The sequence below is a fragment of the Haliotis rubra genome, unplaced genomic scaffold, assembly GCF_003918875.1.
Source record: "Haliotis rubra isolate DU_JTF1 unplaced genomic scaffold, ASM391887v1 Scf160, whole genome shotgun sequence".
In the NCBI taxonomy this organism is placed as follows: Eukaryota; Metazoa; Mollusca; class Gastropoda; order Lepetellida; family Haliotidae; genus Haliotis; species Haliotis rubra.
The window spans coordinates 173,505-189,365 of record NW_025765559.1 but is presented as its reverse complement, the minus strand read 5'-3'; the positions used below and the strand labels follow the sequence as shown (position 1 = coordinate 189,365).

Genomic DNA, 15,861 nt, shown 5'->3' with positions numbered 1-15,861 from the left:
GCACTTTTGTCTTTTCCGAGCATAACTCTAGAACCCTTCAATGTTTCTTCACCAAACTTGGCACATAGATAGGTCTGGTGGTGTACTGGTGCCTTTTGGTAGTTTTGGAATTCTGAATAAAATATTTTTGGCGTTTCCATGGCAACAAGTTTGACTTAGACTGAAATTGGTGGTTGTGCTCTTTTCCGAGCATAACTCTAGAACTGTTCTCTATTTCTTCACCAAACTTGGCACATAGATAGGTCTGGTAGTGTACTGGTGCCTTTTGGTAGTTTTGGAATTCTGAATAAAATATTTTTGGCGTTTCCATGGCAACAAGTTTGACTTAGCCTGAAATTGTGGTAGTGCTCTTTTCCGGAGCTGAACTCTAAAACTGTTCACTATTTCTTCACCAAACTTGGCACATAGATAGATCTGGTAGTGTACTGGTGCCTTTTGGTAGTTTTGGAATTCTGAATAAAATATTTTTGGCGTTTCCATGGCAACAAGTTTGACTTAGCCTGAAATTGTGGTAGTGCTCTTTTCCGGAGCTGAACTCTAAAACTGTTCTCTATTTCTTCACCAAACTTGGCACATAGATAGATCTGGTGGTGTACTGGTGCCTTTTGGTAGTTTTGGAATTCTTAATAACGTATTTTTGGTGTTTCCATGGCAACAAGTTTGACTTAGACTGAAATTGGTTGTGCTCTTTTCCGGAGCAGAACTCTAAAACCGTTCAATGTGTCTTCACCAAACTTGGCACATAGATAGATCTGGTGGTGTACTGGTGCCTTTTGGTAGTTTTGGAATTCTGAATAAAATATTTTGGGCATTTCCATGGCAACAAGTTTGACTTAGCCTGAAATTGGTGATAGTGCTCCTTTCTGGAGCAGAACTTTAAAAACCTTTCAATACTCTCCTTCCACTTTTCTATATACACACCCTAAATATTTGACATAATCATAACTTCGTGGAGACATAATCATGAGGAATATTTTGCCATTCTTGTGGGGATATTGATGACTTTGTCTTCTTGTTTTATTTATATACACCACAACAAAAATTCTTTTGGAATCTGCTAAATCCTGAAAACATGTAATTATGATTACATCAGCAAGTGTACATGTTTGCTGAAACAGTGTTGTGTTCTACTTGTGTTCCAGACTGTACCTCATGGTGTTCTGTGCTTCTTCCCCTCCTACAAATGCCTGGAAAAACTCACCAGCAGATGGAAGGTAAGGCGGACAGGGTTTAATAATAATAATGTATTTCTATAGCATCTGGGCGGTAGAGTAGTCCAGCGGTTAAAGCTTTCGCTCGTCACACCAAAGGCCAAGGTTCGATTCCCCACTTGGGTACACTGGTGAAGCCCATTTCTGGTGTCCCCACCATGATATTGCTGGAATATTGCTAAAAGCAGCATAAAACAATGCTATGTCATTTCTATAGCGTCTAAAATCCATCAGTAAGGTTCTCAGTGGCGCTGTACAGGATCAAAAACATGTCAGAAAGACAACACTCCAAGTAGAGCTGACTGTAGTCAGTTTTGGGATGCTTGTGAATGGTAATGAGATTTTTTAGATAGATACAGGCGTCATTGTCATAGATGCTGCTGTGAGTCAGAAGACATATTTTGTGTTTGATGGGTAGCCAGTGGATGGGATTGCAGGGCTGGAGAGATGTGGTCAGATGTGGAGACGTGGAGAGATCCTCAAAAAACTGACGAGATTGGTGTGATGCTAGATTCTGACAGTATTGTGCTATGCCTAAATTTTAATCATGATTTCCATGATCCTGAAAAAGTTTTGGGGATGATGTCCTCTGATGTGGCATGTTCCGTTGGTCATGAGTTCATACTCATGATTCATGCCGATTCTAAAGCTTGGTCTCTCTCCATCACACATGTCTTCACGTCATGGACCTTCCCACAGGCTTCACTTATCAAGTTGGCATTTTATGATGTGACTCAATGTGATTTGACGCTACAAATTTCTCTCTCACTCACCCACCACATTCTTTCTATCATTTACAAGCTCATTCTATTCCTTTTGTCTGTCTCTCACTATCAGGCGATGGGGTAGCCTAGTGGTTAAAATCAGTTTAATTTGAAATCTTGAAAAATGCTTCCTACAAGTATGTGACACAGTTTATCCTCACTGTTGTCAAATTAAAGAAGACTAGTTTTCACTCATTTGAACACATTACATAATTGTCATAATTTTTAAAATACTGTTCAGTTCTCAAATAATGCAAATCTTTCCTGATCCTCTGTCTGGGACAGGTGGTGGGGTAGCCTAGTGGTTAAAGCAATCACTTGTCACGCTGAAGGCCCGGGTTCAATTCCCAACATGGGTATAATGTGTCAAGCCCATTTCTGGTGTCTCTAGCAATGAAATTGCTGAAATATTGCAAAAGGCGGCTTAAAAAACTAAACCCACTCACTCACTCTCACTCTCATTCTATCAGTCTCTCTGTTCCTCTGTGCTTATAGCCACCCTGTCTGACATTTGTCTGACTAGTCCCATGTTGTAACTTCAGACTACTGGTCTGTGGGACAAGATGTTTGAGCAGAAGAGGATCGTTGCAGAACCTCGGGGGTCTGACAAGATGAACTTTGAGGAGCTGATGAATCTCTTCTATGAGGCTGTGGAAACAAGGGGAGGTAATCACAAGCAACCTGCTCAGTGTACAGAAATCTGGGTGTTCATGTTTGTGTTTGTTTTGTAAATTGTTGATGAATATTCTTGAAACATATCAAAATATAAGTTTCAAACAAATATTTGTCATTGAATATTTATCTGTCACAATATGTATTATAATCACTTTTCAGGTTAATTTAGAGTAGGCATGCCCATAAAACAATTAGACCCTGCTATCATAATGAACTGGGCCCACTTGCACAAAGCGATCTTAGCGCTACAATGATTGTAACTCCCATTCTCCAACATAGGCTTAAGATAGTCGTAGCGCTAAGATCGCTTTGTGCAAGTGGGTCCTGGGTGATAATTTGCGATTGTTGCGTAATGTTGAGTATTCTACGTCAGATGAAGACAAAGATGGAGCCCTGTTCCTGGCCGTGTGTCGAGGGAAAGTTAGTGAAGGACTTGACTTTGCTGACAATTTTGCTCGAGCAGTGATAACCGTGAGTGGATGTCACTGTGTTACAGTGTGCGAAATAGCCACTGGCCCGCTAGCCTGTGGCTAGTAAAAATCCAGTCGGGCTAGTAAATCTCCACTGGCCCAACTGGCTAGTGAATTTTCATTGGCTCATGTTGTAAATATATCACTCTCTCCAACATGTTAAGTTATAATACACCTTTAAATCATGCAAGATTATGGCCTGATAAAAATGTTCATCATGTTAACAGCTTAATGATGAAACCTGTGTCTACATTCAAATTTCAAGCTAGTGAATTATATTCTGGGTTAGTAACTTTCAGCAAAATTCGGAAACTATTTCGCACACTGCTGTGTCATATGGTTTGTATTTCAGGATCTGTTATTTGAAAAGCTTAAAATGGTTGCAACAGGGTTATTATGGACAGATGTGAATGTAAGATCTTCCTTTTGTACAAAAAACCATAATATTATTGCCTCTTTCTGCATGAAAAAGAACGAAAGCCTCTTGTTATCATTCCCGTAGTTTGTTACCTGAACTGCGCATCAATTGTTTTAGAACATTTATGTTGAGTTACATGAAGTAACATGAAGTATTACCTCTTTATAAGTTGTTTTCGTAAACTTGATTATTAAACAGACTTGGCTTGCAGATGAAATTTTTCTTGTTTAATTTAAGTGAAATGTTGCATGGGCAAATCAGTCAAAGAACTAAAGCCTCATGTTATTATTCACAGATTATGTTACCTAAACTGAGCACCAATTGTTTTACAACACTTACGTTAAATTAAATGAAGTAAACTGAAACAGTTAAACCAGTTAGAAGTTGGTTTTGTAAACTCGACTTTTAAACAGACTTGGCAGAAGATAAAACGACTTATTCATGCTGTTTAATTTAGGTTATTCGTTCAACAAATCCATGACCGGAGTGGTAAAGTTTTCCCTAACTGGTTTGACGTTCTGTTGCAGGTGGGCATACCTTACCCAAACTTCAAAGACATACAGGTAAGTCTGACTACTAGACCACTGGTCATTTTTAGGCAAGCATGGGTCTCCTACATTAAACTGGCATGGTATGGCTGACATTATGATCAGATATTGGTAAAAATGTTGGCAACTTTAAGTATATTTTTTATCAGCTATCGGCAAATAGTTATTGTTTTGTTGGTTTCATTGTAATTCCTGCATTTGCCTAACTGGGCCCCTATTCTCGAAACGTTCGTAGCCCTAAGAATTCTTAACTTTGATCGTAGTCAATGTGTTGAGAATGGACTGAAAAAGTTCGCAGGGCTACGAACGTTTCGAGAATAGCTAGCCTGGTCACTTGTTTTTGCATTCATATCGACAATACTAAATTTGTGGTAGCCTAGTGATTAAAGCATTCGCTCATCATGCTTAAGACCCGGGTTCAATTCCCCACATGGGTACAAAGTGTGACGCCCATTTCTGGTGTACCCTGCCCTGATATTCCTGGAATATTGCTAAAAGCGGTATAAAACTAAACTCACTCACTCACTCAAAATTTTCTTGTGTTCTTGTTTGATGTTGTATTTTCCAATCTGATAGGTGGAACTGAAGCGGAAGTATAACGATACACATAGAGCAGCTCGAGGTCTTCTGTCTGGGAGTGACTGGTACGAGATCCAGGCCTTCCGAGCACTCAACCAGGCACTTGGCAGGTGTATCAGACACAGGTAGGTACTGACGGGTGTATCAGACCCAGGTAGGTACTAATGGGTGTATCGAACACAGGTGGGCATTGGCAGGTGTATCGGGCACAGGTAAGCACTGATGGGTGTATCAACACAAGTGGGCATTGGCAGGTGTATCAGACACAGGTAAGCATTGATGGGTGTATCGGACACAGGTGGGCATTGGCAGGTGTATCGGACACAGGTGGGCATTGGCAGGTGTATCGGACACAGGTAAGCACTGATGGGTGTATCGGACACAGGTGGGCATTGGCAGGTGTATCGGACACAGGTAAGCACTGATGGGTGTATCGGACACAGGTGGGCATTGGCAGGTGTATCGGACACAGGTAAGCACTGATGGGTGTATCGGACACAGGTGGGCATTGGCAGGTGTATCGGACACAGGTAAGCACACTGATGGGTGTATCGGACACAGGTGGGCATTGGCAGGTGTATCGGACACAGGTAAGCACTGATGGGTGTATCGGACACAGGTGGGCATTGGCAGGTGTATCGGACACAGGTAAGCACTGATGGGTGTATCGGACACAGGTGGGCATTGGCAGGTGTATCGGACACAGGTTAGCACTGATGGGTGTATCGGACACAGGTGGGCATTGGCAGGTGTATCAGACAGGTGGGCATTGATGGGTGTATCGGACACAGGTGGGCATTGACAGGTGTATCAGACACAGCTAGGCACTGATTGGTGTATCGGACACAGGTGGGCACTAAACAGGTGTATCAGACACAGGTAGGCAATGTCTATGAAATAATCTTCGTATCCATCTGAGAAATCTCCAGTGTTTGTTTATTGTTCCAGACGAGACTGGGGAGCTCTGATTATTGTTGATGAGAGATTTGTGAAGAACCCACAGAAATACCTCAAAGGTAGGTGTGCAGAGCCTCCTGGTAATTTGTCATCAGCTCATACACAGGTAATACCACATAAATACCACACAGGTACTTTACAGAATCTTCTGGTAACATATCATCAATATACAGATAATTCAAGGATAACACTTGAAATGCCTTAGTATGTTTACTATATTCTTCACATTGTTTATTGGAGTTACCAGTGAAGATCTGGCTTATAATTGGTCTTCAGTAACCAAAGCTTGTCATAAGAGGCGATCGGATTGTTAGGCTCACTGACTTGGATGACACGTCATCGTATCCCAATTGCATAGATTGATGCTCATGCTGTTGATCACTGGATTGTCTGGTCCAGACTCGATTATTTCCAGACCTCCGCCATATAGCTGGAATATTGCTGGGTGCAGCGTAAAACTAAACTCACTCACTCACCGTTCATGGGAGTGCACAAAGGATGTAATTCCAATACCTTCACACAGTGACAGTGGAAGCTCTATAATCACACTTTAGTACGAGCCCGTACACTTAATTATACTTCTACTCAGCATCTTTTTCCATTGTACTTGACAAAATGGCTGAAGAACAAACTTTACTATTTCAAATGTTTTAAATGTTTGATTAACTTATATCACTGTGCGGAATAAAGTTTAAAATCGCTGACATTTTGTGTGTTTTGTCCAGGCTTATCCAAGTGGGTTAGGAACAAGGCCGTGTCACTCTGTCTAACTCTCTGACCAGTTTGGATCGACTGCATGGAGAACTAAAAGTCCACACGCTGAGTTTTAATTCATTGATGCCCATTGCTAGTCCACTCTGTCTAATTCGACCAGTTTGGGACCGACAGATTTTACAGTGTCCGAGATTTTAATGGAGTTATCTCCTTTCAAAATGAGACATAATTCTAGGAACCTACCTGACTTATGATTCATATATTAAATCTATCACATTTCACAATGTCTGAAAACACTTAATAAATTTTAATTTATCATATATTATCAGCAGAATTAAAATTATAAACGCAATGTTATTGAAAACAACGATTCTCGACACCTGCTTCGCAGCGGGTCCACAATAACATTGTCAAAGAGTAAAGTAACGATGTTTCGAGGAATTCATTAAATAAATTGAATAAACTAATGAAAAAATCAACAACAACATTCATAAAAGTTGTCAAACGTGAAAATATAAAATTACTATGTCCATCTTTTGTGCGATCATGTAATGTAAGTCAAGTCACTAGCAAGTGACACATCTCGCTCTCGCTCGCCGCCTCAATCTTCACTCTCGACACGATGTTTAATGCGAAAATATATACATGAAGCATTTTGTCACAGGTCATAGCCTAGCACGATAAGTCTAATAAGTTCCATAATTTACGATAGGTAGCGATTTCTTACTTAATATGTTCAGAATAGCATTATTTTACCCAAAACTTTTGTCTAAATCTAAAAGTTTTGTTTACTTAGGCGGTATCCATTGCCGTAATATCATTGGCTGCCTTAGGTCACGTGTTTGATTTTGACCAATTACGACCCTTATAGCAGACGGTGGCTAAAAAGCTGCCATTAGAAACCAATCTGTATCCAATAAAATCGCTTCTTACATAGTGACATTGACACTGAGTTGACATGATCGGCTCAATTATAGTTTACAATTGGTGTTAGTCGCATCAAAGGTAATAAGCCTTCACCGCTAGATGACGCGGTCTTGGCTGCTGGACTTCCTGCTAAGTAAATAAATACACAAACTAATCAACGGAATGTTTATTCAGGGTTTATTGGCCAAGCGGACTTCCTGCTCAGTCCGAATTATATAGCAATGTTTTTACATGTAACTACCTTATCGGGCCGACACTTTGGTCCGAAGTCCGAAATAATGAGAGTCCGAGATACAGAACTTTTTCATTATGACAACAAAGAAGGATTACGCCGGGGACCGTGAGTTCAGTCCTGTTTATACAGCAATCCGAGAAAGACAGAGTCCGAGTTTGACAGAGTGCACTGTATATAAAAGGGGCGTAAAACTAAACTCACTCACTCACTACTCGCCTATTAGACTGGGGCGGTGGGGTAGCCTAGTGGTTAAAGCGTTCGCTCGTCACACCGAAGGCCCTGGTTCAATTCCTGATTTGGGTACAATGTTAGAAGCCCATTTCTGGTGTTCCCCACCGTGATATTGCTGGAACATTGCTAAAAGCGGTGTAAAGCCAAGCTCACTCACTCACTCTTATTAGACTGTATTTAAAACTAAGAAAACATCCATCCTAACTACAACTTAAACGCATTTGAACATGAGTAAATTCCCTCTTTTCACATTTTCAAAAGTATAGAGATTACCCAGGAATATAGTTTGTATATGGTCTGTAGATATGATCATGTGAAATGGGGATTTTGGATGAGAATAAATGTCACTAGTAGCTTGTGTTTCAGGTTAAAGTGACTCAATGGATTGAGAATCCTTTTCAGTGACTTCATAGATAGCAGGTCATCGTAACTCAAAGGAGTTGATCATTGCTCATACTATTGATCACTAAATCAGGGCCAGACTTGTTTACAGGTTGCTGTCACATGGGAGGAATCCTGCTGTGTTCAGTGTTAAACAACAACCAAACAAATATAACCATTCAAAACCCAAAATTAATTTTTTTAGACATATTAATATTTGTTTATTTATATTTTATGATATTGTACAAAATGTGTGATTTTTATCTACTGTCAGTAGTTACTGTAATCAATTATTCTGTTTCAGAGCTGAAGCATCCTTTATTTCAAGCACACCTTGTACCCAGTCGATTAACGACTCACTGCTCCGGACCCCACTTCAAGACAAGGCGAACATCACACCCCATTCTGTGTCTGTGCGTAAGGGAGACAACTCTGTATATGATCCGATGACCTCTCACTCACCATTACATCTCACCCCTGACCTTGGCTTCAAAACTGGAGGCAGACCATCAACAGAAGCAGACGTCAAAATTATTGGACGTTCTGGGAAAATGTTTTTGGAAGAGAATGTTGTTGTGACTTCACAGAAGGGGAATCAAAATGTTGTGAACAATGTTTCTGGTCAGAAGGTTGTCATATTGAATGAAACGAATAACAACAAGTCCTCTCTGCATCACTATGGCCATGTTCAGTCAGTGACTGAGAGTCCTGTTAACCCTAGATCTCAGACAGTTAACACTGAGGGACATGCACAATCTGTTTTACAAAATGGGGATCTGCCAGGACCTCAACTAAGTGATCTTGGGAAGAATATGGTGGTGTTCCCACCTAACCCAAGGTCCGGACAGAAAAACAAACAAACAAAGCTTGTTTTCAAATTTGAACACAAGGGTATGGATGACCAAATTAACAAAAGAAGTGATAAAACTTTGAACGAGAATGTCTCAGAAAGCAATTTACCTGAATCAGCGACCGTTACTGAAAAACAGAGCTTGGTGACTGGTTCGAACAAAAACGTAGTTAAACAAAATCTGGAGAAAGATGTGAAATCAAACCGCTTCTTCAAATTCTGTCATGTTCCCAGAGACAGTCTAGGTTGTGAACATCTTAACCAGTCAGTAGACGATGGTCACGAGAGTGGCAACATCCCACCTGCAACAGAACCTGTGGGCAGTGACGCTGCTAAAAGCACAAGTCCTCTTTTATTTGATGGAAGCTCCGACCCACTCAGTGTTTCAGAACATGAGACTGCAACCAAGAAACCACTTTTTAAACGAAAGAGTCGATCAGACGGTGTAGAACAGAGTGCTGGTGACTCTAAGGAGACTCTCAAGGACCGTGTTCAGGAGGAACATGGCAGCAAGGGAGATGCATGTGATATTGATGAACTTGAAGGGTTGATGGTCAAGCGACGGAGTAGCAGACAGAAGAAACGCAAGTCTGAGAGTACTGCCAAGCCAGGGTCCAAACGGTCAAGGGGAATAGACTTTCTAGATGAAGTTCAGGAAGATAGGAATCAGGTATATTTCCATGTAACTATGATATAATAAGAGTATTATTATTACAGCTGAAGCCCTCTAAACCGGAATTCGTTGGGACTAGCAAAAAATGCCAGTATGGAGGGCATGCCGGTTTAGATAACTTTTCCCTTTTCAACCCGAGAATGATCTTCCCTATTCCATAAAATACGACTGAACGTGTTGCGAGTAATAACCTTACTTCACTTGTCAAAGCAAAGTATCCGATGTCTTTCAGCATATCAAGCAAGTATCCAAGTGACACGTGTCACTCACCAATTTACCTCACCTACTTTGGCCTAATCCTTATCCATACTCCTTTTATCAGGCAACATCAATGAGCCGATGGTAATCCACTGTGCTGTTGATATACGTTCAGCCAATCAATGCCGGTTTAGAGAGCGTTAATTACTGTACAAACAGTCACTTGGGCGGTCTTTGTTTTGCCGAAATACGGAATAGACTGACGCCGGATTAGAGGGCTTGTAAATGATCATAAAGTAACTAGCTTTTGCCGGGACCAAATTCTAGTGCCGATATTGAGAGCATGCCGGATTGGAGGGCTGCAGGTTTTGAGAGCTTCGACTGTATTATTATTATTTAAGGTTTCCGACAGTTGCAACATCAAAACTTGTGGCAAAACCTGTTCTGCAGATTCTACACTAAATGTGTTTGGGCTGTTACAGGCTAGGCTAACTTAACTAAAGACACAGCATTCAAGAACTGGCCAGCAGGATTCCCTGGACACAAAACATACATATATCCATGGTATCATGCATCGAACTGTCCTGCATGATTTTTCATGATTTAAGACAAAATTGAAATATCTACCACCTTGGTTTTGTAGGATGCACACTTTTCAGGGTGTATTTCTATTATGTTACAGATAGCAGATTTTAAACAGATCACGTGCATTGAATGTGGCCATGTTCTTCTCGATAGGGTAAAAGGTAAGTATCTGTCTTACACTGACACGCTCCCTCATTAGTGAGTGAGTTTAATTTTACACTGCTTTTAGCAATATCACGGTGGTGAGGGGCATCAGAAATGGGCTTCACATATTGTGCCCATGTGGGGAATCGAATTCGGGTGTTTGGCATGGGGAGTGAACGGTTTAACCACTAGGCTACCCCACTTCCCCACACTCCCACATTAGATGTTCATGGTAGCTTAGACTGTACTTGCCTCCGTTGTATAGTGGACAGAACATCTGTAAAACGTCTATGTTTGAATTCATAGCAATGACATTACGGGATGGTTCTTTTCAGGTCCCTTATCTGACACTTACCATTAAGCAGAGACTGTCTCCTTGTGTCATTTTCCCAGTAGCGGCGTCAGTATACTGTGTGGGTGGTATCTACCGTATTTCCTCTAATAACCGCTGGGCCTCTATTAAGCATCAGGGTAAAGAAGCAGTTTAAGAAATAAGCACCGGGTTTCTAATAAGTGCTTATTAGAGGAAATATGGTATGCGTTACAGTTAATAATTTGCCGTGACCAAAGGTTTAAAAGTCCCCTTTGAACCAGCAAAATAGAACACAGACAAGTCTAAAGTATTCAATGATATATTGAACAATCAATGAGCAATCTACAATGAATGACAATACAGATATCTAGTACAATGCAATTGAGTCACAAATCTATAATATTGGGTCACAAATATAAAATATTTAACCCAATGACATATGTTGAATATAGACAAGCACGGTCAGTCTTGAAATGTAGTTTAGACGATGACGATGGCAGACAGATGTACACAAATCCAGTCATGTAATTAAGTCTGTGTACAACACAACAATAAGCCTTTATATAGCTTTTACACAGTTCTCTAGCCCTCTAGCAAAGCTAGGCAGTATCATTATCCACTGAGAACTTTATAGAAATCCATCGAACACTACACGGCATGAAGTCAACATGTTGCCAAGGGAGGCAACTCTGAACCGTTATCAAAAAGGCGTGCCGCTAAAAATACTACTGCCATTGAACATATATGATGCGAAATGCGAGCCAAAACCCACACTCAAACCTTTAAACATTGTGACCCATAATAATTATCAATGTTAAACTCTGGGAACTCTCAGTGGGTGGCACTATAGAACCAGCTTATGTACACGCACACACGCACATACGCACACACACACACGCACACACACACACACACATATGCAGTTCACTAAGGGAAGTATCTTGAACCTCATTTCACAACAGCATGTATATTGACTGAGTGTGTTCCACACAATAATCTACGACCACCATCACTCTAATTCTAAAGCATAAAATTAAAATAGTCCTAACCCTAGCCCATTGATTGGTTTTGGAACTTTCTTAAGATCAGGACATGGCGTGGTGTTACAGTCAGAAAATATTCCATGAAATCTGTCATTTGTACCAGTATATTAACTTTGGTCTTGTTCCAGATTTTGAAAAGCGGAAAAGGGTGCCCTGCTTTGCGAAGTTGTCTGGGATGACAGGTGTCCCTGATGTAGTATACCTACCGGATCAGCCACCTGGGGACTCGCTGCAGGGGTTCTCCGCTGTACTGGAAAATGGTGAGTAGGCTGATAGGAACTATCTTTAGATAGTCAAGCAGGGTTGAATATGGAGAGCTAGGAAGGCATATTTCTGTGCCCCCTCTTACTCACTTCAACTCTATTACATTGTTAACATAGCTGGCCCTACCTAGCAGTAGCAGTGATAAAGTGTTCCAGCATGCCCTCAAGTTGTATGAATGTAATCTTTTGAATTGAAGTTTTCCATCAAGAAGTACATTTGATCAGTCCTGCAGCTAGCTGCTGTATTTAGGAATATAGTTGGTGGTGCATATCTATCAAAAACAAGTTTCACTTTAGAAAGGGGGCAGTGAGGTAGCCTAGTGGTTAAAGCGTTCGCTCATCATGCCAACAACTGAGGTTTGATTCCCCACATCGGTGCAATGTGTGAAACCCATTTCTGGTGTCCCTCCCCGTGATATTGCGGGAATAGTGTTAAAAGCGGCATAAAACTATACTCACTCACTCACTTGAGAAAGTTTGTCGCTTTTTGTATTGAGATTAGTTATATGCCTCTCACCTTCTGAATCCTCAATCTGTTGAGACATTCATCCTTATCTGTCCAGGTTAATGCCAAAGGTACATGAATCAGGCATATTTATGTACAAAAGTAGGGAACGAGTTAATCCTGCCATTGTGATTTCAATCCTGTCTTTTCTCTCTGAAAGAAGGAATTTCAATACTTGTAGTAGAGTGACTGTATTCATATTACCTATGAACTACACTTGGAACAGTCACCAACCTGATGTCCTCCATTCCAGGTGTGACATTAGACAGCCACTGTGATGCTGACGCCGGGGTGGTTGTCCAGTTTCTCCACTGTAACAAGTGTGGCGGTCAGCGAGACTGTCTGGGCGTCATGGGGTGTCGAGTCCTACTCTCAACAGACTCCCAGTACCAGAAGGGGCAGGTTGGTGCATTACTGTGCAATGTTTTAGATTTGTTTATGGTAATTCAGTTGTTGCATGTCTTGCCAAAATACGTATTAGATTGAATTTATTAATCATAGGGTGGTTGGGTACCCTAATGCTAAAAGAGTCTGCTCGTCACACCGAAGACTCGGGTTTGATTCCCTACATGGGTACAATGTGAGAAGCCCATTTCCGGTGTCCTGCGATATTGCTGGAATATTGCTAAGAGCGAAGTATAACTATACTCACTCAATCACTCACTATTAATGTTCTGTCTGCATTTCAGATGTGGCTGAATCTACAGAAGGTGAAGATGAGATAGACCCAGGATCCAAGATGTGCAATACTGACATTTTGCATTCTGAGCAGTAACCTAATCTGGAGTAGGAGATTGAAAGGAACATGGGTTAGACACCAATCTCCAAGATGAGGCAGTAATACTGCCACTGATCGATTTTCATTTTTGCCATATATATTTCTCAAACTCCAGTTGGTTCGATGTATTCCTTATAGGTCCCAGTTGCCTTGAGGTAAGGAGTCTACATGACTGGTATATTGATGCATTGAAATAATGTCACACGAAAATGTTTATAGGTGTCATGAAGTTCTTCCCCTCAAGGGACGGTGGGGTAGCCTAGAGGTTGAGGCATTTGCTCGTCATGCTGATGACCCGGATTTAATTCTCCGAATTCTCCACATGTGTACAATGTGCGACGCCCATTTCTGGTGTCCCCTGCTTAATATTGCTGGAATATTGCTAAAAGCAGCGTAAAACCATACTCACTCACTCTTCCCCTCGATGTGCGATATTGTTGACAACTTTGTTGTATCGTCTCACGATTCAGCACCAGGGTTGGAAGTACATATGCACTTCAGTGAAGTGACAAGCAATGAAATATGTTTATGAATTCATGACATAATTCATTTGTATGTAAAATTGTTTGTACTGGCCTGTTACATGTTTGTTGCTGTTGTTAAATATAAGTCCACTGCCATGAAACAATTCTCCTGATCATCTTGAGAAGTCCCATGCAATCCATGTTTGTTGCATGTGACACATCCTACTATCATTATTCCTCATCTGTGAGATACTGAATTGGTATCATACCAAAACTTTTGGTCATACCATTGACCATGTACGGCTTGCTGTGATATTGTTGTTTTATTGCCAAATATTGCGAATGTGCGCTTAGTTTGTCAAATATGTTCGACTTTTCTCTTCACCCAGCATTTAACACTTACAGGTACGCAATAGGGTGTACTTATGTTTAGTGCAGCTTTCTTACAGTAAGGGGTGGTGGGGTAGCCTAGTGGTTGAAGCGTTCGTTCGTCACACCAAAAACCCGGAAATGTTCCCCACATGGGTACAGGGGCGGTGGGGTAGCCTAGTGGTTGAAGCGTTCGCTCGTCACACCAAAAACCCGGGAATGTTCCCCACATGGGTACAGGGGTGGTGGGGTAGCCTAGTGGTTGAAGCGTTCGCTCGTCACACCAAAAACCCGGGAATGTTCCCCACATGGGTACAGGGGCGGTGGGGTAGCCTAGTGGTTGAAGCGTTCGCTTCTCATGCCGAAAACCCAGTAATGTTACCCACATGGGTACAATGTGTGAAGCCCATTTCTGGTGTCCTCTGCAGTGATATTGCTAGAATGTTGCCAAAAATGGCATTAAACCTGACTCAGTCACTCACTGTTAGAAAGGTTATTGATTGGATGGAGTGTTCTATGTTCATATTTCTGAATCTGTACATTTCACATTTCTCAGTCTAAGAAAAATAATTGTACAGTTTACACTTGTAATCTGCCATAATTAAAACTTGCGAGTCTGGAGGATACAATTGCTGTTTAAGACAAACATTGATTGTCATGGTTGGATCTACTGTTCTTGTCAAACCATGAACCAAAATCTACTCAGAATAAATCATTACGCTATATGGGTCATTTTCAAAATTGGTAGGATTTTCTGTCCGTTCCAAATAAAAAAAAAATCTGTTAACTTAAAAGGATTTTCTTGTGCTAGAAAACATATTTAGACGTTTACTAATCAGTAAATGTGGTATATCATTAGTCTTGTCATTTTGAAGTTTTTATTTAGCCACATTTTAGGGTCATAATTGGCAGATTTGCTCCGTCCGGAGGTGACGGTCCTAATATCAATGTTCACAAATAATGTAAATATAAATGCAAATAACGAAACTAATTCATATTATGCCGGTTACGATTGAACAGGCATACCCAAACTGCATTTAATTTTTTTTTTAACTTAAAAGGTTTTTTTCTACAAATTGTAACATACTTGTCCTGTCATTTTGTGTCCTGACCGTTACCAGTGTATGAAATTCCTGCAATAATTTTCCCCTGGAGCTGGATTGTAATTCAACTTCCTGTGTCTGCTTAAGCTAGCCCCTGTGGATGTGACAGCAGATGAAATAATGAAATTCAACACATTTTGCAGAAAATTGACACCATCAAATAAGTATAAATGTTATGTGTCAACCTTAATTGTCCAGACCATTACCAATATATTTTGTGTCAAATATATTTCTTTGTTTTTTTACATTTCAATGGATATGTTGCCCAGAAATGGAAGAGGTGGAAGGCATGTCCTTTGAAATCTTTTAGGGATCATTCATTTTTTTATTTTAGATTTACTTACAAATTGTCTTGATTGTTACTGTCCAAACCGTTACCATTCTGCAAAGTAACGGTTTGGACAGTCCTTGTAACAGTCTGGACAAAATGATTTGTATTTCAAAAAGTTGTTCATTACTATTT

General features: G+C 40.7%; 1 protein-coding gene across 1 annotated transcript in view; it reads left to right on the top strand.

Annotated features, from left to right (window-relative positions):
- The window catches only part of LOC124271423 (Fanconi anemia group J protein homolog), a 41,022-nt gene extending 26,600 nt beyond the window's left edge, over positions 1–14,422 (top strand). Inside the window, exons 21-32 of the mRNA XM_046706576.1 lie at positions 1,143–1,214; positions 2,518–2,641; positions 3,024–3,121; positions 4,066–4,101; positions 4,663–4,790; positions 5,614–5,681; positions 6,348–6,378; positions 8,415–9,630; positions 10,514–10,577; positions 12,045–12,176; positions 12,938–13,086; positions 13,374–14,422. Of these exons, the coding sequence (XP_046562532.1) occupies positions 1,143–1,214; positions 2,518–2,641; positions 3,024–3,121; positions 4,066–4,101; positions 4,663–4,790; positions 5,614–5,681; positions 6,348–6,378; positions 8,415–9,630; positions 10,514–10,577; positions 12,045–12,176; positions 12,938–13,086; positions 13,374–13,409 (2,154 nt within the window). The 3' untranslated portion in view covers positions 13,410–14,422. The remainder of the gene's footprint in view (positions 1–1,142; positions 1,215–2,517; positions 2,642–3,023; positions 3,122–4,065; positions 4,102–4,662; positions 4,791–5,613; positions 5,682–6,347; positions 6,379–8,414; positions 9,631–10,513; positions 10,578–12,044; positions 12,177–12,937; positions 13,087–13,373) is intronic.
- Positions 14,423–15,861: the final 1,439 nt, after the last annotated feature.